This window comes from Carassius carassius, chromosome 48, assembly GCF_963082965.1.
Source record: "Carassius carassius chromosome 48, fCarCar2.1, whole genome shotgun sequence".
Taxonomy (NCBI): domain Eukaryota; kingdom Metazoa; phylum Chordata; class Actinopteri; order Cypriniformes; family Cyprinidae; genus Carassius; species Carassius carassius.
In genome coordinates, this window is record NC_081802.1 from 21117070 (window position 1) to 21142185 (window position 25116).

A 25116-nucleotide genomic window follows, 5' to 3' on the forward strand; every position below is an offset into this window, starting at 1 on the left:
AGCACCACCTACTGTCACAGAATGAGTTTGCATTTTCATTCAGCCTGTCTGCTGTATTTCTGCATTGGTAAGGACACGGAGATGATAATCTTTACGCAGCTCTTTTCCAGAGTTCTTGCTCTGGCATGCAAGGACAAAGCAGTCACCAAAAAATGCGCTTTATCCCTAGTCGTTAAACCAAAATTTAAGTTGTAATCCACTGAAAATGTTCCACTATTTCAAAACTAGGTATTTCATGCTTCCGTTCAGATATAAAAGATGTTATTGGACATGAATCGGCCTTCAAGAAAAATCACAAATGTGACCCTGGACCACAAAATTAGTCATAAGGGTCAGTTTTTCGAAATTTAGATTTATACATCATCTGAAAGCTGACTAGATAAGCTTTCCATTGATGTATGGTTTGTTAGGATGGGATAATATTTGTTCAAGAAGATACAACCTTTTGAAAATCAATCATTTTGACCCATACAGTGTATTGTTGGCTATTGCTACAAATAAACCTGTGCTACCTATGACTGCTTTTGTGCTCCAGGGACACAAATAAGTGTGATTTGAAGGTATGAGGAAACGCAGTGAGATTTTGGGATCTTTGCATCTTGTAGATTCACTAAAAGACTTGATTCATAGAGGAAGTGTACATTGTCAACACAATGGGGAAGGATCTTTATCTCAGTGAGTTACTGGAGAAGAGAAGCCGTGTCTCATGCTCCTGTGGGTTTAAAGTCATCTCAGGTTATCGGCTTGCAGAGCTCTGATTATATAAAGGATTCCTGTACTTGTATTGTGTTGAAATCCTCCAGTGATCAGGTCTGCGGCTTGTGGGAGGATCTTCATGGCTTGCTGATAATGGTTGCAGAGGGGCTGTTGACTCAATCATTACAGGCTGTGATTAATGAAAAGCACAGAAATGCTCCGAGGTCGTCTGGGTGTGTGGCTGGGTCATTAATGAAAGTCATTTATGCTGAATCAGTGGAGGAAACTTCTAGAGATGGCTGTACATCTCACCCGGTCAGGCCTGGTATCACCATTAAATGAAAAGTGTTTATATGTAATCACTGGTTTTAGTGACCAATTCTTAGACATTTTACATTTTTCCCTTCTCAGTTTTGAATATTTAAATGAAATATCTTTTGCATATTCACTAGTGTTTTTACACTGTAACTTTCTGTAGCATATGAACACATCTGGGAATTTTAAATTGTGAATTCCAATCTGTAAATAATCATGTAAGTTAATAAGATCATAATAAAGTCAAGGAACTTGATTCAAAATGTAAAATATATATAATGCTTGGTTTGCATTCAGTCTTGTCTGTTGTCGTTGGGCTTGAAGCCGCAGACGGGCTGATTTGTGGATAAGAGGAAGGAGTGTTGTGAAGCGCTGTTTGCTGCAGTGTGTCCTGGAAGAGGTTAAAGGGGTTTCGGATATCAGTGTGTTTCTCTCTGTTATAATCAATGCAGCTGTCAAACTATTAAGATGCTCTCACCCCTCAATCGCAGCTGCCGTACTATCTGTGCGTGAATTGGAGAATATGAACAGTGACACAGAAAGTCCAAGTGGTCAAAACATTTCCGTTTTCCCAGTTATTTTGGTAATTGACCAGTATTATTTGATTTGCTTGAACAATTGTTTGACTTATCTGGTTAATTAATGCAATATTAATAATCAGCTTTTCTTAACTCTGGCCCTCGAGGTCCACTTTCCTTCAAAGTTGACCTCCAACCACAGAGCCACAGAAGTCAGATCTACAGACTGACAGCTGAAGGTCTGGAATCCATGGCAGCTTTCTTTGGCCAAGCCCCGCCCACAAGGCTGTTTGACCGACACGTCAAACAACCAATCACAGTTCGTTTCATTCAGCGGCACGTTTCGAGACGTGGAAATGTCACCACAATAACGGTGTTAACACACGTGTGTGTAAAACTCTGACATATTTTAAAGATTCTGTGCCGCGAATTTAAAATATTTCACATACTTTTGAGAGTCTATTGATTTTGATAAGCGCTCGTCGTCACAGTTGTAAACTCGACGGCTTTCTTCTTTCATGAGGGGGTTTTGCACAACATTATCTTTGTTTCCATGCGGGACGTTAAAGAACGTCATATGATATGTTTACCATGTTCACTGATATGTTTACCAGTTTCCATAATATAGACAGAGAGAATGCAAAAGTCTTTGGTATTCATTTATATATATTTATATATAAGAAATAGCTATGTGCTTCAGCAACTAGCTCCCCATTTAGGAGGGTTTTTAGTGTCAGTAGGAACAGTTTCATGCCACAGAGCTTCTCTTAAAACCACAGACAGTTGACAGACTTGTGTTCTTAGCTTAAAAACTTGTTAAAAAATTAAAATAAAATACTTATCCCAGTTGCATAGTTTAAATTGTGAATTGCATGCACTAAAAAGTTGACAGAATGCACTTTCTGTAACGGTTACTTAATTTGCACTGCTTCAGTTACATATAGGCCTACATGTATTCATTAATAAAAAGCAGTAAGTGATCTCTTGGTCTAGATTTTTTAACTGCTTAAATTAGCTGTTTAATCTAAATGTTTTTTTTTTTTAATGGGCAAAAGAAAATCATGTTTTATTTTTTATTATTTAAATGCAAACATATTGAGATCTATATCGAATATCGTAAAAAATTTGACAATATCGAGATATCTTTTTTTTTGGTATATCGCCCAGCCCTAGTTCTTCCATACTTCTAACAAGAAGTAGGATTTACAATTTTGGCTATATGAAGTTTGCACAGAACTAAATAATGATCTGAGATATCATCACTTGGCTGAATAATTTCAACACCATCAACATCAATTCCATGTGACAGTAGGGATGGGACGATAACCGGTTTTATTGATAACCGTGATAAAATGTGCTGAAGGTTAGTAATATCGTTTAAAAATGAATTATCATTAAAACCGTGTTTGATTATCGCGGTTTTAATAACTCACTATTAAATCATGTCCAGCCAGCAACAGTCTGACGCAAGCGCAGCGCGCAATGTTTTTTTTGTTTTTTTTTCGAGAAGGAATGGCGAAAGTCAGTGACTTTTCTATGCTTTTCTTTGCTTCTACACTTTTCATTGTAAGGAAGGAAATGCCACAGAATTTAATCTTTCTTTAAATTAAGTGCATAGAGTTGCTTGTTTTATTAGTTGTTTGTTGATTATTAAATATAAAACTTGCTGAAATGTTTTCAGTGTGAGCATCAACTATTTTTGAACACTTTCATCTCGTTTCAACAAAACCGTGATAATATTGATAATCGTGATAATTTTAGTGACTATAATCGTGATATTACATTTTCATACCGTCCCATCCCTATGTGACAGTATTAAATCTAGAGTATGATTTCGACAATGAGTAGGTCCTGAAACGTGTTGTCTAACACCAATAGAGTTCAGAACTTCTATAAATGCTGATCCCAATGCATCGTTTTCATTATCAACATGGATATTAAAATCACCAACTATTAAAACTTTATCTGCAGCCAGAACTAACTCGGATGTAAAATCACAAAACTCTTTAATAAAGTCTGTATGGTGCCCTGGTGGCCTGTATACAGTAGCCAGTACAAACATAACAGAGGATTTATCATTAACATTTGTTTCTCTGGATAATGTTATGTGAAGCACCATTACTTCAAATGAGTTATACTTGAAGCCTGCTCTCTGAGAGATCCTGAAAACGTTGTTATAAATTGAAGCAACACCTCCCCCTTTGCCTTTTAGACGTGGCTCATGTTTATAACAGTAATCTTGGGGGGTGGACTCATTTAAAATAATGTAATCATCAGGTTTTAGCCAGGTTTCTGTCAAACAGAGTACATCTATATTATGATCAGTGATCATATTATTTACAAAAAGTGTTTTCGTAGAAAGGGATCTGATATTCAATAAGCCAAGCTTCATCATTTGTTTATCCATATTGCTTCTGTTTTTTATTTGTTGAACCTCAATTAAATTGTTAATCTTAACTTGGTTTGGACGTTTTTTGTTTTTTCTAGTTTGGGGAACAGACACAGTCTCTATAGTGTGATATCTAGGTGAAAAAGTCTCTATGTCTAAGTTATGTCCCAAATTTGAAGTTGATATTACAAAAATTCAGGTTCTTGTGAGATTTTTAGGTGATATACCAAAAACATCCACCGGCTGACATGCAAACTCCATAGATTTTTTTTTTACATTGATTTTCCTGTCACAAATTGTTAAATGTCTGTCACAATATAACTTATATCATAAAATATGGAATCTTGAGACTCAGACCATTCCAATAATGTTTTTTTGTCAAATTTAGACAAAATTATTATTATTATAAAGTAGTAAGTTTTGTAATATGACACCCGACCCTGCCCACTGGGGGAGGAGCCCTCTAAAAGTTTTTTAAAGTACATTTTCCATTGTATCGCATTGTCTGATTTCAGAACTGTTTTCACGAGATGAAGTTTGAGTGTTAAAGCTTTTGAACAATATCTAATGTAGGATGATTACTGAGATATGTAATAGGAAAAGAGGCTTTAGCGGGACGCTGACATAAAATATTAGTCCTTTTTTTTTGCTTAAGTTATTAAACCGCATGAAACCTTAAACCTTATTTTGACAGCATTTTTTTTTAGATTAATTTGGCAAATCATATGAAAATATATATATATTTGACCTCTCAGTTAATAATAAAAAATGGCTAAAAAAGAATCCATGGTAAAAGGATGTTTTGGACAACTTTACAGCTTAAATAATAAATGCTTTTTACTCAGGAATTCTGCAAAATTCATCAAAATGAACCCCTCATAATGCTGGACTCATATGCCTTCATTACTGTAAGCAGGGATGAGTTGATATTAACATTATGCCTCAAATGCTGCTGATGAAGCTTAACTTGTATTGAACACTTTGCATTCATTCCCTTAACCTGACCTTTATAGTGAGGCAGTAAAGACGGAGTATTGACCACCAGGGTAAATGGATGAGATCTTTATTGGGTTATATTAATGTGGTTGTGTGCCGTGAGGAACAGTAGAGGAGTAAGACCACAAGAGAAGGTCTTTTCTCTGACAGACATTGTTCTGCTTGTGTTTTATTGTGTTATACAGCTCAGGTCATCCTCAGTTCACCAGAGTCACAGGACTGTACTCTACAAGGGACCCATCCCCAACCTCAGTTCAGTCACTTTATCTTGAAATTCCTACTACTGTGTTTCTTGTCAGGGAAAACAGGACTTTGTGATTTCAGTAGTTTGTGGTAGAGATGGGTGAGAATGATCAGCTAGTCATCTGGGTGGGTTGGGTGGGCTGTAGAAGGATTTAAAGCTGGTTGAAAGTCGGCAGGAAATTACAATTCACCCTGTTTAGTTTGGGAATGCATGTTAGAGATCGTATTGTAATCAATTCATTACTGGATCTTCTTTTTATGCTATTCATACTAGGGCTGCACGATGTGTCGTTTAAGCATCGATATCGCGATGTACGAATCCACGATAGTCACATGGTAGGATGTGCGATGTAGGCTGTCATAGTTGATCCGTTATTCATTAACTGTACGGGCCAGCTACTCCCCTGCCCTTGACGAATGTGATTAGCGGATTAATTGCACAGCTTAACCATCATAGAGTGAAAGTTTATAATTGACAGGACTGAAAACCACATGCAAGTTTAACAGGGAGAGGGAGCGCGAGAGAGACAGAGAGCGCGCGCGCGAGAGAGAGAGAGAGAGAGAGACAGAGAGCGCGCGCGAGAGAGACAGAGAGAGAGAGCGCGCGCCAGAGACACAGAGAGAGAGAGCGCGCGCGCGAGAGACAGGGAGAGAGAGCACGCGCGAGAGAGACAGAGAGAGTCCATAAGAGAGTGCGAGAGAGACAGAGAGAGAGAGAGCGCGCGAGAGAGACAGAGAGAGAGAGAGCGCGCGCGCGAGAGACAGGGAGAGAGAGCACGCGCGAGAGAGACAGAGAGAGTCCATAAGAGAGTGCGAGAGAGACAGAGAGAGAGAGAGAGAGCGCGCGCGAGAGAGACACACAGAGAGAGAGAGCGCGCGCGAGAGAGACAGACAGAGAGTAAGTACCATCAATGTTTATAGAAATGTATATGGATTTATTTTGCATGTAATTTTTTTTCTTATGAATATATATGTATTTTTGTTTTGTTTGTTTCTATTCTGCTATGTACAATGCTTTGGCAATATGTACCTTTGTATGTCATGCCAATAAAGCAATATGAATTGAATTGAGAGAGAGAGACAGAGAGCGAGCGAGCCGTTTTCAAACAACACGAGCGCTGTCTTGCTCTCTCTCCCTCACGCATATGGTGGTGTAGATGTTTAAATCATTTAAAATGAGAATGTAAGTGTGCTCACCCCATTTTTGTTTGTAAGAAAAAATATCGCAATTTATATCGCAGAAAAATAAAATATCGCAATGTCATTTTTTCCCAATATCGTGCAGCCCTAATTCATACTGGTTTGTACAAAGTAATCTACAGGATGGTATCATAACAACTGTATTCTTTGTCCTAAATCAGTGTTTATAATAGGAACTTCCAGTTATGTAAGTGTACGTTGACTAGCTTAACTCATGCGATATGAAACACTAGTATTCACCATTTTTTCAAAAGCTGTGTCAATACAAAGTTTTGTATACATACTCCACAAACATGGAAAACAGCGCTAATGTCCAGTAGGGGTGTAACAATACACCAATGACACGGTTCGGTTCGGTTTACGATTTTGGAGCCACGGTTCGGTCCGGAGAAGATCTTCACAGATTATGATTATAATGAGAGGTTTTGTTTTATATTTGTTTTATTTCGCTAAGTAGTAATTTACAGCTTTCTATAGCTATATTTCTTATGTCTGTGAGGCATGTTTTCACTGAGTGTCGGTTCATTTTTGTATGAGTTATGAATGATATCCGTCATTCCCAACAACGGAAAACGGCTGCATATCTAGTGCCATGAAAACACCTATGTAATTGTTTGAGCACGGTCAGAGTTAGCTTGTAACTTCATTCTGAAGGCATTTTGAGGCTTCTTACATGTGCCGCTAATATCAATGTTGGAGTGATGTCTCCGGAGATGCTTGCATATTAGACGTGTTTCCTCTCGTATAAGTAAGTTTTGAGAAACAGTTACGACAGATTGTGTGTGCTTTGTCTACGATACAAATTCCATTCCTGTACTCCACTGGAAAACCAAAATGTTCCCACAAGAGACTTAAAAGAGACTTCAATCTCAGGCGGAGCAGCCATCCTGCGTATGCAGTAGTAACCGAGTGTGACGCTCACTCCCAAGTCACGTGACATGACATGCACTTGGAAAACAGTAACTTTGGAATATAATATTTAGAACAGCATTTAAAAGGCTCTTATTAGTTGTTACCAATACAATTTAATCAAATGTATGGAAATAAAATTGATTAAAGTAATAGATTAGTTAGTAGGAGATAAGTGACATTAACCTCAACAATGGGCAGCAGGAGGCGTGAAAGTACCGCGGTACGCCACGAGAGTACCGCGATTCGTATCGTGGGTGGTGTTTCGCAATCTTTCGGTTCGGTTTGTGATATCGTTACACCCCTAATGTCCAGACACGCCTCTGTCCTCTGGTGATTAAATGGCAGCTATTATGCCCCTTTCTACAAGATATAATATAAGTCTCAGGTGTCTCCAGAATGAATCTGTGAAGTTTCAGCTCAAAGTACCCCACAGATAGTTTATTATATTATTTTGAAAATGCCTATTTTGAGTGAAAGCAGAAACGCGTTGTTTTCCTGCCTATATCTTTAAATGCAAATGAGCAAATTACATATGTCCCCTTTATACGATGTCGCCGTTGGCTGCTTCTGTATTATTCGTACTGGAGGTGCAACCAGGGAAATGTCCCTAAGGGAGCGTTTAGTGCTTAGGGGAACTGTCCTGGTGGCTAGTTCCTCTAACCTCTGCCAAAGCCCCTAAACTGTGATGTCATTCTGTTAGTTAAATATTATCACTTTCATTTGGTCTTGGTTAAAGTTCCTCAGTGGGTTAAACTTCCCATTATGTTGCTATTTTGGAACTGTGGATGTTGGTTACTTTCAGGTTAATCCATTAAAATTCATTGTTGCTTGCATACAGCAATAGTGTGGAATTAGCAACGCATTCTCACAAAATTTTTTTTTAACTATTTTGTGTAAATATGTATGACGTGACAATAGACACCTTTAATAGTGACCCAGATTATAGACCCTTATTAGCCAGCTGTACATACTGTATCTGCGTTGTAATATCTTACTTTCACTGAAAATTATGAAATATTTGCAGGTTATCTGGTGTTGTTTTGAGGTTTTAGTAGACAAAAAGTAATGCAATCAAAATTAAGTATAATCATACATGCATTTATTCACAGATAGATTTGATTTATTTCTCTGCAATATCTGAAATCCAGCAATAACACAAAGACAGCATTTTTAATATAATGACATGAAATCCACAATTGAATTATATCGTATGTCGATGTTAATTAGACCCCCCCCACCCTATTATGACGGTCTCCACTGTTTTTTAATAATAGTTTAATTATATCAACACATTTGTCGTTGTTTTGTAAATTATTTAGGATAGTATAGGATGGTAGAGTGTGTGTGCACTGCAATAAACCTCAAATGTAGTTTTTTTTTAAACATGCCATAGTTTTTAAAATACATTTGAAAAACCAATTACACTGCAAGTTTTTTTTCTTAGACATGTAATTTGAATTCCCCACGCTTTCCTTCTGTCTGTCAGCACACGTCTGTGGATGGCTACACGGACACACCAGCAGCTCCCTCCAAATCAGCGAGTCGCCAGAGTCTCCCGCGCTGCCGCAGCTCCGTGGCGTCCCTCACAGACGAACAGCCTCACGTCGGCAACTACAGACTCCTCAAAACCATCGGCAAAGGGAACTTTGCTAAAGTCAAACTTGCCCGCCATGTTTTAACAGGAAGAGAGGTGAGCAGATACATATTTAACGGTACATATACAGTAATAATGTGAATACTTTTACTACATTGTCATATTTGGAGGATGGAAATTGGCATAAAGTGTTGCCATAAAGTGTGGTGCACTGAAAGATAGGAAAAAGCTATTTGAGCAACTTTATTTTTTACATAACCGGTAAATATGAAATAGATGGTACCATTATAACAGAAAAAAAACCATTCAAGTAATAACAGCAGTCCTGATGAACAGATGTAGAGTCAAAGAGGAGAAGTTTAGTGTGAAAGGTGTACAGACTGTGCATTTCTGTTCACACATTACTTCACAAATGTGACATTATACATCTATCCTGTTTAGCTCTTGACCCTCAGTCCCTTATTCAGGGACGCTGGACCGAATCTTTAGAGTTTGAGAATAAAGGCACTTCTCTAGGGCTAGAAGCAGCATGCATTATTGAACAGCCTGTACGTCAGACCAAAGCCCAGATTATGTAAGAAAAGGCGCCGTTTTGCTGTGACGTGGAGAGGGATGATGACGAGGATGCCCCTTAGCCTTTAGATATTCAGATCTATCAGCTGTTTATAGCAATCTATAAATAAACACATTGCACACTGTATTTGTCTTTCAGGTCGCGGTGAAGATCATCGATAAAACACAGCTCAACCCCACAAGCCTCCAAAAGGTGAGGGCTCAGTGTCTCAAGCACGTTTTTAATATGGGCTATTTGTTGCTTAATTGTGATGAAAGTTTTGACATGTTCTTCTCACGTTTTGTGACTTTCAACCCTGTTGCCTTTTTTTAAGATGTGTACAAGCACATTACAAATCTGGGTTTTGAAACTCTGATGTGAGATTATTGTTCTTAGTAAAAATAATAGGATTCATAATCTAAACACTGGTGAGACATTTGTATGTTAAAACTATTTTTTTGTGTGACTAATCTAAAATTTAGTGATTTTCATCCTCAGAATATTGCGTTTGCGTCTTGCATTGTGTTTTAGGTGCAATATGCTTTTGACCAAGGTTTTTTAAGATAGATATTCGATCATGAAAAGTATGGTAATTATATTACTGCTGAACAAATGCAAATCTCAGAGAATATATTCCTGGACTGGAGTATAGTTCAGTGTAGTAAACAGTAGTGAAATTGCACTTCGCTCTGAAACAAGCAGCGCAACAGACTAAATTAAAATGTAATTAATTGTATGCATTTAGCAGATGCTTTTATCCAAAGCGACTTACGGTGCATTCAGCATAACATTTTTTACATAATATGTGTTCCCTGGGAATTGAACCCACAGCCTTGCGCTGCTAACACAATGCTCTTACCACTGAGCAACAGGAACACACTATGTGCTTATTCTGTTAAAACAGACTTTAGCATGTTGCTAGAATGTTATAATTTTTCTAGGCAGTGTTAGCGTCTTGCTAGCATTTGAATTACAGTTTGTTTTAGCATGTTCATAGATCAATAAAAAGAGACCGTCAGGTAGATCAAATGTTCTCAATCCAACAGAAATATCTGCTGAGTTGCATGATGATAACAGTAAAGGCTTGCCTTTTTGTCTTGGAGCAGGGAATGTCAGAGTGGCTGTTTCTTGGCTTTTATAAGCAGCGATGACCTTAAAGAGAATGACGTAGCCTCTCGTGATGAGAGCTACATCAGAGCTCATGCAAGTCAATTAGTCTGCAGCGAATAAATCCTCACTTTTAGTGTCCACTGAACATTTTAAAGCAAAATTCACATCCTTTCTCTCCTAGTAATGCATCTCAGTGGGAGATTTCCAAAATCACAAAGCGGTCATAAATGTTGATAGCCGGACTCACTCAGGGTCATTTTCAGACCTCTGGGGTGTTTGTAGAAGCATGACATTTTCTTCAAACCACTTCCATTAATGGGCTAATATTAAAGACCCCATTAAATGGCTTGTAAAGCATAGCTTTAGGAGGAAAACTTTGAGAACCCCTGATTAAATGGATTTGCGAAAATGCTTCCATCTTCCACTTGAGGGTTTTGAAATTCCAAGTGAATCTTGAATAAATTCCCTAAGGTTTTTGTAAGCATGGTCCTGAACAAGACGAGGACCAGCCAGGATCAGAGGGTCACTGGTGACTTCGGTTTGTGACCTTTGAAGGTACATGTCACTAAAACTGCTTGATTATGGTAAAAACGATTAAGCGATTATTTGGGTAAATGTTGTGATCACGATTATTTAACATGATTATGAGTGGACCGCATGACCAAATCTTTATAAGAGTGATTTATGTAAAGACTATTTATGTAAAGACTTAGGTAAATATTTTCTGTGAATAAGGTTGCTATGACATCTTCATTCTAGAGACCAATGCAATTTCACAAATCTCAATATCACAGCAGAAAACTAGTATTAGTAAAAAAAAAAGTTCGGAAAAATTATTGAAAATAATTAAAAGGTCAGTAATAAAAAAGAAAGGACAAATACAGTAGAAAAAAAGATACAAATGAAACAAACAGTGCAAGTCTAACACATTCAGATAACAGCCTGCTACAGAAATTTAATGTAAAATAAAGCATCATAGTCTTGACTGTAAGAATTAAAATTTAAAGTGATTTTGTCTCTGTCTTTAGTTGTTTGATTTAATATTAAGTACACAGTCGGCAGCAGGAATATTAGGCTGCTGTCACTTTAAGAGCTGCACAAATTCAATTTACTGTTACACACGTATTTTCATTCTCAACTGTTTACATTCACTTATTACATAACTGTCAAGGGGTTATGTGAATAATTACCAAGTGCCACATTTTGACACACTTTTGCATGTATTTGATGGTTTATGCGCGTACCTTAAGCTAAAAGATGACTTCACATGTCGTTATTCTGTTCCTTCTCTGAGTGCGCCCACAGAAATCCTCCTGAGGAACAGCGCAAGTGCTCTTTTGTGCTGGAAAAAACATGAATAAATCTAGTAACCTTTGATAAATCAAGCACGTCCCAGTTTGCGAAAGTTCACCCTGCGTACACAATGTTTCAAATTCTCTGCTTCAAGACCTCTGTGAGAATACAACATTGTTAAATATTGTTGTTCTTTTATATATGAGTGTAGCTCGCCTGGTAGAGCATGATGGTAGCAATGCCAAGGTCATGTGACTGATTCCCAGGAAATACATTAATTTAACTGATTAAATGAAACGACTGGACCTTGTTTTGGATAAAATATACAGGTGCTGGTCATATAATTAGAATATCATCAAAAAGTTGATTTCACTAATTCCATTCACAAGGGGAAACTTGTATATTATATTAATTCATTACACAAAGACTGATATATTTCAAATGTTTATTTCTTTTAATTTTGATGATTGTAACTAACAACTAAGGAAAATCCCAAATTCAGTATCTCAGAAAATTAGAATATTGTGAAAAGGTTCAATATTGAAGACACCTGGTGCCACTCTAATCAGCTAATTAACTCAAAACACCTGCAAAGGCCTTTAAATGGTCTCTCAGTCTAGTTCTGTAGGCTACACAATCATGGGGAAGACTGCTGACTTGACAGTTGTCCAAAAGACGACCATTGACACCTTGCACAAGGAGGACAAGACACAAAAGGTCATTGCAAAAGAGGCTGGCTGTTCACAGAGCTCTGTGTCCAAGCACATTAATAGAGAGGCGAAGGGAAGGAAAAGATGTGGTAGAAAAAAAGTGTACAAGAAATAGGGATAACCGCACCCTGGAGAGGATTGTGAAACAAAACCCATTCATTAAAAAATGTGGGGGAGATTCACAACGAGTGGACTGCAGCTGGAGTCAGTGCTTCAAGAACCACTACACACAGACGTATGCAAGACATGGGTTTCAGCTGTCGCATCCCTTGTGTCAAGCCACTCTTGAACAACACACAGCGTCAGAAGCGTTTCGCTTTAAAAAGGACTGGACTGCTACTGAGAGGTCCAAAGTTATGTTCTCTGATGAAAGTCAATCAGGGTCCCAGAGTCTGGAGGAAGAGAGGAGAGGCACACAATCCTCGTTGCTTGAGATCCAGTGTAAAGTTTCCACAGTCAGTGATGGTTTGGGGTGCCATGTCATCTGCTGGTGTTGGTCCACTGTGTTTTCTGAGGTCCAAGGTCAACACAGCCGTATACCGGGAAGTTTTAGAGCACTTCCTGCTTCCTGCTGCTGACCAACTTTATGGAGATGCAGATTTCATTTTCCAACAGGACTTGGCCCCTGCACACAGTGCCAAAGCTACCAGTACCTGGTTTAAGGATCATGGTATCCCTGTTCTTAATTGGCCAGCAAACTCGCCTGACCTTAACCCCATAGAAAATCTATGGGGCATTGTGAAGAGGAAGATGTGATATGCCAGACCCAAGAATGCAGAAGAGCTGAAGGCCACTATCAGAGCAGCCTGGGCTCTCATAACACCTGAGCAGTGCCACAGACTGATCGACTCCATGCCATGCCGCATTGCTGCAGTAATTCAGGCAAAAGCAGCCCTAACTAAGTATTGAGTGCTGTACATGCGTATACTTTTCATTTTCATACTTTTTAGTTGGCCAAGATTTCTAAAAATCCTTTCTTTGTCTTGGTCTTAAGTACTATTCTAATTTTCTGAGATACTGAATTTGGGATTTTCCTTAATTGTCAGTTATAATCATCAAAATTAAAAGAAATAAACATCTGAAATATCATTCTGTGTGTAATGAGTGAATATAATACACAAGTTTCACTTTTTGAATGGAATTAATGAAATAAACTTTTTGATGATATTCTAATTATATGACCAGCACCTGTATATTTCAAATGAATGAAAGGGAAGTTTTATTTCCATACTGAGAATTATCATGTCATTTGAATATGTTAAAGAGGCCGTCCTCCACTATTTGTTTGATGTTCACATTAGCTTTGCTTGAACAGAAGGACAGTGAGGTTCTCAGTGAAACCAACACTGATCTCTTCTGCCTCATGTTTCGACAGCAAGATTAATGACCTCATGGTGAGGTGTACACACACACACACACACACACACACACTCGTCTGTAAATACAGTGGTTTTACCTCCTCCCCCAACAAGGATCTTCCAGTTATGTTTCCATATTGATAAAGGTCTGACGTCATGAGTTCTGGTCCAGTGTGCTGATTCATCCAGAATCAGGGTTCAGTGATGGAGATGCTGGTTCTGCTGGAATCTCACCCAGCTCAGAGCGATCAGGATTCAGTGCTAGTGGCTAACTGAAGCATGTCCGAGAGCACTGCACATCCATTGTTCTTTTATGAGCTTTTATACGAGCACATCTTCTCTCAACCAGCGTTTGATGATTTCTTAAATGGATTCTCATTTAATCGCCATTTTGAATAATAGGCGCAGTCTGATGACCTTTGTGTTTTCTGTGCTGATTTTGGAGGGGAAAAATAACAGGTATAATTTTTCAAACACGGCTTAGTGTACTTTTACTGGTAGCTGAAAATATTATTAAATTAGACTAAATCTTGTCTAATAATGGTTATGATGTGTAGAGATTTGTGAATCATGGGCATTTGAAGGGGTCATGGCGTGCCTTTTTTATTATTTTAATATGTTCTTTGAGATTTACTTATAATGTTATAACGTATAATTTATATTATTTGGAACCTGAAGTAATTTTTTTTTTTATATTAATCGGAAATTCAAACCCTTATTCATGTTATTTTGTTTTTACCAAACACCACACAATTTTAAATGCAAAAGTTCTAAATCTTACACACATATATATAACAATATTAGATATACTGTACACCACAAACACACATACGGTTTTACGAGTTGTGCATTCTGAAATGCACATTTACACAATTTTGGTGAAATATCGCAGGAGAAAAGGTCCATCATCTACTGTATTGTCAGAGGTGTAGTGAGTAATAATCAGAACTCAAACAAAAGTCATTTTCAAACCAGGCAGCTTCCTTTTGGTCAACAGTATGAATTCAGCTGCATGAGAAATCTTTCACAGAATTCCTGATCTTGTGGATTCTTATTGAAATGACTAGATTTCACCTTTGAAAATTTGCCAAAATAACTGTAAATGCGACTGTAACTTTAGTAGTAGTACTGTAACTGTAGTGTTAACTGATCTAGAGCTGGACAGTTATGTCAGAAATCAGTTTTTCAGTATTTCTCATGGTATTTTTATCGTTGCAGTGTTACAGTATGTAGTTGGTCATAGTGATGTTCACTTTACAGTGTAATCCGTCCTGAGTGGGTTTTTTCAGCCTCGAGGACCAGTGACAGGAAACAGCCACGTCGTGCCTGCTCGTGATCACGTCTTCATAACACACACACACACACACTACAGGAAATGACACGCTTGTCAGTGTGTGACTGGAATGTTGCTGTGGTTTTTAGAATTATGGTTGTAAAATAGAAGCTGATTATTAATTCTTAGCAGACTGGCCCAAAAAAGCACAGCTTCTTGATTTCCCTTTTCTCCCTTTATTGTTTTTGCCTCCAAATGTTCAGAGGACAGGGACGACACATTCCACAGGACAGACAGAGGTCAGAGGTCACACGTAAAGAGACATCTCTGCTCTGCTCATGAGATCTCTTACAAACCTAATGAAAAGGGTGATTAGAGAACACAGTAATTCACTTGTTTTGTTAATACCACTATAATATGTGCTGCTTTGCTCAAGTTATTTTAATTCTACAGTTACTTCCTTCATCATAATGTCCCAGACTGCTGAGAATGTGATCACATCGATCAAAGAATAACTGTTGCAAGAAACACGGTTGCAATTTAGCTGAAATTAAGGAATGATTCATTTGCGATCAAATGTTGATTTATAATTATTTGGACATGTATATTGTCTATTTTTTTATTCTTTTTTTTCTGCGTTATCAACAAATGATAAATAGGGTTTGGCTTGGCTATTGCTGTCAACACTAAAATCCATGTGGTGACTTCCTGCTATATACTGTAGAAAAAGGTCCAAATGAGGCAGACATTTGATGCATTTAAAACCAGCTAATGACTGACTACAGTACAGAAATTTCTACAGTACATATCTAATAGTTTCCACTCCAAACAACATTTATACATTTTTATTGCATTTTTATAGAGATTGACTTTTAAATAATTTTGTAAGATAAAAAAATAAGAAGAATTTGCTGGACCATTTGATGTTTGTGTGTTTTGCATGTGTGGTGTAATTCCAGAGTCTCTGTATGGAGGTGTTTTCTAGAGTGAGATTCCCACACAGATGTGTTTGTGATGCCTGAAAACGGGCCGCTCCTGAAGAGGCACACCACAGAACAAAGGCTTTGTCGTGAGATAGATTGATCTGTCAGACTGTATTGTTGGGTGTTTCTGGGCCGTGGTTGATGGAGCTGAAGGGTCACTCTAGCTTTCTCAGTTCTTCCCGGCTCTGCTGTCCTTCAGACGGCCGCTGGTCATTTCCATTCTTGATGTGACACTGTGGGTGTTTTGCACAAATAGGTTACAGATCGTTTTACGTATTTTAATTTAAAAGCAAAAAAGGCACTTTAGAGTAAAAACGTACTGAATGTCAGACACTATTATCAAACATAGGCCTAATTAATTGTAGAAAAATTTTACAAATTTGAAACATTTACTTAATTGCCAAAGAATGTGATATTAAAAACTGAATTTTAGCAACTTTAGTGTAAAGGCGATTAAAATAATCATGAGAAATAATGAGAATTCTAAGTTTTTAGAATTAAGACCCAAATTAATCAGCCCCTACGGGCTTAATTAAAAATAAATGGACATGTGGTATTACTTGCATAAGTGCTAAATTTTTTTATTTAATTTAATTTAAAAGGTTTATTACAATAAAAGAACAATCATACAAATTTATGTAAGCCCGTGTCCGCCACTGAATAATAAAAAAAGGTTATTGTGACTTTCTCACAATTCTTATTTTTTATTGCAATTGCGAGTTTGTATCTTCAGAATTGTATTATATAAACTCACAATTCTAAGAACATATCAGTCTTTTTATCCCCCTCAAAATTTGATTTTATAATATGCAGATTTTCGTTTATATTACGCAACTCTTAAAAAAAAAAAAAAAAAAAAGAATTGTGAGAAAGTCGCAATAACTTTTTTTTTTCAGTGGTGGAAACACGCTTCAATACAAATCATATATCCGTATATTTTGATCTCCTGTTCCAGTCTCGTGTCTCAGTTTGATGCAGTGCTGCAACGACGCGTCGATGTCATCGCGTCACACTGTTTACATCTCGCGTAATGGCGGCTTCTGCTCCTGGGAATGGAGAAAGTTGCATTCTATCACAAAAACAATAGGAAAACATACTGGCGCTCTCCAGTGTTACGGTTTAACTGGTTACCATGTTATCTGGTGACCAACTTCCTGATTCAGGTCTCTGCCGCAGATGTGATGGAACGACCGCAGCAGATTCGGCGCTTCTAAAAGCACAAACTGATGTGATATTATTAAGTGTCTAATAAACGCAGACTTGCTCATTGCATGATTCTGATATTCTTGTAAGGATAACAAGTTATTGGTATGATCAGCGGCTGAAGTAAGTAGGATAAACAAAAAAAAAATAAAATAAAGTAAGTCTGTGTTGGCCCGGGTTTTGAACAAGCGTTAAAAGACGGCGCGCCGCGAGACAACAGTCATGAACCACCTAGCTACTGATCTACACCGAATCAGCTCCAAATCTCTGGATTCAAGACAAGACTCTCGGCGTCACATCGTGCAGCTGCTGAATCAAGGAAATGTGATCGTGTTAACTTGTGACCTGTGTTTACCTATTATGAAAATAAACCATAGCAGAATCCTGACTACATTTTAAGGTTTTTGATGCTAAAGAACATTTCATGACATTTCAGACAACTGTACAGGTCTCAAAATAGTTGGGACGGGGCATGTTTACCATGGTGTAGCATCTCCTTTTCTTTTCAAAACAGTTTGAAGACGTCTGGGCATCGAGGCTATGAGTTGCTGGAGTTTTGCTGTTGGAATTTGGTCCCATTCTTGCCTTATATAGATTTCCAGCTGCTGAAGAGTTCGTGGTTGTCTTTGACGTATTTTTCGTTTAATGATGCGCCAAATGTTCTCTATAGGTGAACGATCTGGACTGCAGGCAGGCCAGGTTAGCACCCGGACTCTTCTACGACGAAGCCATGCTGTTGTTATAGCTGCAGTATGTGGTTTTGCATTGTCCTGCTGAAATAAACAAGGCCTTCCCTGAAATAGACGTTGTTTGGAGGGAAGCATATGTTGCTCTAAAACCTTTATATACCTTTCAGCATTCACAGAGCCTTCCAAAACATGCAAGCTGCCCATACCGTATGCACTTATGCACCCCCATACCATCAGAGATGCTGGCTTTTGAACTGAACGCTGATAACATGCTGGAAGGTCTCCCTCCTCTTTAGCCCGGAGGACACGGCGTCCGTGATTTCCAACAAGAATGTCAAATTTGGACTCGTCTGACCATAAAACACTATTCCACTTTGAAATAGTCCATTTTAAATGAGCCTTGGCCCACAGGACACGACGGCGCTTCTGGACCATGTTCACATATGGCTTCCTTTTTGCAAGATAGAGCTTTAGTTGGCATCTGCTGATGGTGCGGCGGATTGTGTTTACCGACAGTGGTTTCTGGAAGTATTCCTGGGCCCATTTAGTAATGTCATTGACACAATCATGCCGATGAGTGATGCAGTGTCGTCTGAGAGCCCGAAGACCACGGGCATCCAATAAAGGTCTCCGGCCTTGTCCCTTACGCACAGAGATTTCTCCAGTTTCTCTGAATCTTTTGATGTTATGCGCTGTAGATGATGAGATTTGCAAAGCCTTTGCAATTTGACGTTGAGGAACATTGTTTTTAAAGTTTTCCACAAATTTTTTACGCAGTCTTTCACAGATTGGAGAGCCTCTGCCCATCTTTACTTCTGAGAGACTCTGCTTCTCTAAGACAAAGCTTTTATAGCTAATCATGTTACAGACCTGATATCAATTAACTTAATTAATCACTAGATGTTCTCCCAGCTGAATCTTTTCAAAACTGCTTGCTTTTTTAGCCATTTGTTGCCCCCGTGCCAACTTTTTTGAGACCTGTAGCAGGCATTCAATTTTAAATGAGCTAATTAAGTGGAAAAAAGTGTAAAATTTCTCAGTTTAAACATTTGCTACGTTATCTATGTTCTATTGTGAATAAAATATTGGCTCATGTGATTTGAAATTCCTTTAGTTTTCATTTTATTAAAATTTAAAAAACGTCCCAACTTTTCCGGAATTCGGGTTGTATATTAGAAGTTGTGCTTATATTTTTTTGTAAAGTTATCCAAAGGATTCGTTAGCTAATCAAAAAAGAACACTTGATTAATAATTTATTTTAATAAAAATAATCGTTAGAGTAGTCGACTAATCGAAAAAAATAATCGTTAGATTAGTCGACAGAAAAAATAATTGTTAGTTGCAGCTCTAGTTTGATGTGTGACGACATGCTGCAGGGCTGGATGCTCTTGTTCATTCATGCGGCACTCATTCACAAAAAATGGCCTCCTGTTGTTTTGATTGAAAAGAGAGAATTGGTGAGGAGCCCTGAGGAGAGCGTCTGTGTGTACGGGAGCTTCTCAGGACAGAGAGACACTTCAGGCTGCTGTGCTGCTAGTTTTTGACTGTAGATTTGACTGCAGATTATTTCACCCATTTAGACTGGAAACGACTCTGATTGACATGGAAAGCATCCAACCACAGTGTATTTTTTGTATGCGATGTTTACAGCTGGGTGAATGTGAAAACAGATATATCCAGGAGAGACGTGTGGTATATGTGCTCATGAATATTTGATTTACTTGCTGCTGAGTGCTTCTCTTGAATATATTTCTGAATCAATGCCATGAGCCTTGCAAACTTTGGCAAAGCTACATGGTTTTCCTAAAAACCGCTCATGTAGCAACATGATGCCTTCAACATTATAACAAAGCTCTTGCCATTTTGCAGTGTGGCAGTAACAAACTTTTTTACAACTGTGTTTAAGTACTTATATTTCACTATAAAACATATTCCTTTTTATCTCGAACAGACAAAAGAGACAAAACAGTAATGTCTGATTCATGAACAAGGTGATTTTTACAATGAACCTGCTGAATCACACTGAACATTTCTTTGTGAATTGGAAGTGAGTTACTGATTCAGTGATACGGTCACAGTCTGATGGTACAAGAAGTATATTGTTGTATTTGTTGAAGGTAAAAAGCTAGTTATTACTTAAAAATTATATTGTACAATAGTAAGTTTTTGATATTGGCTGAGACTAAACGGAGAGTTTTGGTCAAATATCAAAATGTCACAATTCAGAATATGCAGGTAATCATACATTAAAGCAAAATGATATATATGTTTTCTCTAATGCTGTTTGGTTCTACTTTTACCCACAGCTCTTTCGTGAAGTGAGGATCATGAAAGTGTTAAATCATCCTAATATAGGTAAGACATCATGCTCAAATTTATCTTATTCCACATTCTGGACTTTATCATGTTATCACTGCCGGAGACACGCTAATTTCACAAGGCAGACGAATTTAGAGTGGTTACAATCATCCAGGTTTAAATCACGCTCAAATTGATTTGATTTGAATATTTACACTGAAGCTCGCAGTAGGCATCTATGGTAAGGTGCATGACATTTCCCGAACAAGGCACTGAGTGGCACACACTGGCCCAGCCAACCAATCACTGGATACACACTGGCCCTGCTAACCAATCACAGCACACACTGGCCCAGCCAACCAATCACAGCACACACTGGTCCAGCCAACCAATCACAGCACACACTGGTCCAGCCAACCAATCACAGCACACACTGGCCCAGCCAACCAATCACAGCACACACCTGCCCAGCCAACCAATCACAGCACACACCTGCCCAGCTAACCAATCACTGGATACACACTGGCCCTGCTAACCAATCACTGGATACACATTGGCCCTGCTAACCAATCACTGGACACACACTGGCCCTGCTAACCAATCACTGGACACACACTGGCCCTGCTAACCAATCACTGGATACACACTGGCCCTGCTAACCAATCACTGGACACACACTGGCCCAGCTAACCAATCACTGGACACACACTGGCCCTGCTAACCAATCACTGGATACACACTGGCCCTGCTAACCAATCACTGGACACACACTGGCCCTGCTAACCAATCACTGGACACACACTGGCCCTGCTAACCAATCACTGGATACACACTGGCCCTGCTAACCAATCACTGGATACACACTGGCCCTGCTAACCAATCACTGGATACACACTGGCCCTGCTAACCAATCACTGGACACACACTGGCCCTGCTAACCAATCACTGGACACACACTGGCCCTGCTAACCAATCACTGGATACACACTGGCCCTGCTAACCAATCACTGGACACACACTGGCCCTGCTAACCAATCACTGGACACACACTGGCCCTGCTAACCAATCACTGGATACACACTGGCCCTGCTAACCAATCACTGGATACACACTGGCCCTGCTAACCAATCACTGGACACACACTGGCCCTGCTAACCAATCACTGGACACACACTGGCCCTGCTAACCAATCACTGGATACACACTGGCCCTGCTAACCAATCACTGGATACACACTGGCCCTGCTAACCAATCACTGGACACACACTGGCCCTGCTAACCAATCACTGGATACACACTGGCCCTGCTAACCAATCACTGGACACACACTGGCCCTGCTAACCAATCACTGGACACACACTGGCCCTGCTAACCAATCACTGGATACACACTGGCCCTGCTAACCAATCACTGGATACACACTGGCCCTGCTAACCAATCACTGGACACACACTGGCCCAGCTAACCAATCACTGGACACACACTGGCCCAGCTAACCAATCACTGGACACACACTGGCCCAGCTAACCAATCACTGGACACACACTGGCCCAGCTAACCAATCACAGCTACACATTGGCCCAGCTAATTAATCTGAACACACATTGGCCCAGATAACCAATCACAGCACATGTCATATTTCAGAAGGGTGGGCCTTAATTTGATACAGGAACTATTCGAGCTGTTCATGCCAGACTGGGGAGAGAGGTGTTTTAATAATGCATGTAAAAAATAAAGTGTTCTTCGAACAACCTAGTATGAGAGCCTGTTGTAGTACACCCCCAAAGCAAAATCAAGACTTTGTAAAAGAGCATAATAGGACCTGCTAACAGAAAGTGATGTCTTCCTTAATGTCTTGTTTTAATACACAGCTCGGTTTCATCTGTGACATGGCACTTACCCTCTCTTTTCTCTCACTCCATTTGTATGAGATGTTAACTGGATTATTTATATTCTTAATGGAAGGGAATCACGGGAGAGTCATTCAGACGTGCTGCTTTAGCATGATTATCTCTGCATGGCTGATGTCTGACCAGCTCAGCTCTTTTGTGCCTTTTTGTCAGCACAAGACTCTGTTTTCAGTTCTGTATCGATTAGCATGACTGGCTGTTTCTGGCGTGCCCTTTCTGGGGCTGCATGCGTGTCATTGCTGGCTTCTGATTGGCTGAGACTGAGCTGGATTTTAGATTAATCAGACTAAAAGCTGTGATTACCCACCTATCCCTGACATTTTTTTTTTCTCTCTTTTTTCTGAACACACACACACACACACTGCGTTAAAGACTGAATGCAGGGAGCAGTCAGTCAACTGAATCACAGAAGCTCTTCACATACAGTACACTATGAAATGGAAAGACACAGGAAGCTGTGCGTGTAATGTGTATTTTAGCACATCTCCACAATAAGCATCCCTGATGTGTTTCTCCATGCCATAGATGAGTTCCTGAGAGAAACAAGCACAGATCAGATCTGTCCTAATTTCAAACAGCTCCAGCACTCAGCTTTGTGGGGCTAAAACAGTGTCAAAAATGAATGTATTTACAAAATCTGATTTGCAAAAACATTTACATTTTTACATCGACATTTACATTTACATCGACAAAATACATTTTATAAAAGCAAAACACAATTAATGAATGCACAAGTATGATTGTACGTTTGTGAATCATATTTTGTTCATTTTGAGACTATTTTAGCTACATATTGTTTGAAAATCTAGTGTCCAATTTGTTAAATGTGCCCTTGCAGTGTACTTTAAAACTTAAAAGTATATTTCTAAAACACTGTATTTGCAGATAACATTATATTAAAGAAATAATATTATTAAGCCACTTAAGTGTACTTAAAGAGATACTCTTTCATGAATGCTTCTGAACACACTTAAGTAGACTTTGTAATAATGTCAAATTAAACGTTTTCTTTTTTTCTAGTGCATTTTTAAATCATTGTTAAAATCATATTAAGGTCAATAAAATCATTTTTATTTAAGTTTTCATCTTAAGATATTGAATCGCTCTCTTAATCTGTTTCTCTCTTCCAGTTAAGTTATTTGAAGTCATTGAAACAGAGAAGACGCTTTATTTAATAATGGAGTATGCAAGTGGAGGTGAGTGTGATGGAGAGGTGAGAGACATATTTAATATCACTATCAGTGCACATCATGTCACATCTCTGAATGTCTCTGTTCGTGTCAGGTGAAGTGTTTGACTACTTAGTCGCTCATGGGAGGATGAAGGAAAAGGAAGCCAGAGCAAAGTTTCGGCAGGTGAGCCGTGCACAAACTCTACACACATCTGCATTGAAAGTCTGCAGAGATTTAAATCAGCTATCCAGAGGAAATTGTTACTAGAGATCAAAAATAGAGCAAAGTCATTTGACCTTTTAAATAGTGATTGTATTAGGTTACTGTCGAACTGGGAGAACAATCCAGTGTAATATTTACAACAGCTGTTGACAGCGAATGGGCTAGTTTTTTAGATCGATATTTACTTCTGTCCCACAATGCATTTCAGTGCAACCAAATATGGCTGTGCAAATACACATTTACTGATCTGATCAACGATCCAACATCATTATACAAGTATTAAATCACGAGGTATGTTTATAAAATAAAACAATATTGGTTATTTCGTAATCTAGTTTAACACGAATAAGTATTTTCTATGTGTCAGTTTTATTTAGGTTTTCATCTTTTCCTTCAGTAGTCGATCTGGCATTCTAACTTAAAATGGCAAAAGTGAAAACGTAATAAAATAATTGTATGTACATTTTTGCATTAATATGCAAATATATTAATTTACATTTTTTAGTTTTTAGTTAATATATATAAACCAAAAACACCAGTATTTAATTTTGTAGCATGGAGTACAACTGCGTTATACTGGAAGTACTTTTAGCACATCTCTGATCCATTGAAACATAACATATTTTTAAACAATTAATTAAACAATTCACAATTTGAATTAAAATCATTGTTTCTTTGAGTCAAATATTAGGCAAAGTCTGTGCCTATAAATTTACATACTTTTTGATCCTTTAGTACTTAAATAAATATTGACATTTACTCATATTTGTTGGTTTATATACAATTAATTCGATTAATTACATTTATTGCAGTATTTATCATGACCATAGATATGATAAATACTGCAATAAATGTAATTAATCGAATTAATGGTCATGAGCTTTGGGTCATGACCGAAAGTACAAGATCCCGGATACAGGCGGCCGAAATGAGCTTTCTCCGCAGGGTGGCTGGGCGCTCCCTTAGAGATAGGGTGAGAAGCTCAGTCACCCGGGAGGAGCTCAGAGTAGAGCCGCTGCTCCTCCACATCGAGAGGGGTCAGCTGAGGTGGCTCGGGCATCTGTTCCGGATGCCTCCTGGACGCCTTCCCGGGAAGGTGTTCCGGGCACGTCCCACTGGGAGGAGACCCCGGGGAAGACCTAGGACACGCTGGAGAGACTATGTCTCCCGGCTGGCCTGGGAACGCCTCGGTGTCCCCCCAGAAGAGCTGGAGGAAGTGTCTAGGGAGAGGGAAGTCTGGGGTTCTCTGCTTAGACTGCTGCCCCCGCGACCCGGCCCCGGATAAGCGGAAGAAGATGGATGGATGGATGGATGGCAGTATTTATCGGCTTAGACATGTTCATTCTGCTTGACAATGATTTGGTTTAAAAGATGAAATGGAAAATAAAAACATCTATATAAAACATGTTTGCTGTAACTGATTTAGTATTTGACATTAAATGACACCTTTTTATGAAAGAAAGACAGATTTATAATAGT

General features: G+C 38.6%; 1 protein-coding gene across 1 annotated transcript in view; it reads left to right on the top strand.

The window, feature by feature from the left end:
- LOC132131585 (serine/threonine-protein kinase MARK1-like) overlaps nucleotides 1-25116 on the top strand; it is a 51133-nt gene that overhangs the window by 1098 nt on the left and 24919 nt on the right. Inside the window, exons 2-6 of the mRNA XM_059543648.1 lie at nucleotides 8756-8959; nucleotides 9576-9629; nucleotides 20342-20390; nucleotides 23374-23439; nucleotides 23528-23598. Of these exons, the coding sequence (XP_059399631.1) occupies nucleotides 8756-8959; nucleotides 9576-9629; nucleotides 20342-20390; nucleotides 23374-23439; nucleotides 23528-23598 (444 nt within the window). The remainder of the gene's footprint in view (nucleotides 1-8755; nucleotides 8960-9575; nucleotides 9630-20341; nucleotides 20391-23373; nucleotides 23440-23527; nucleotides 23599-25116) is intronic.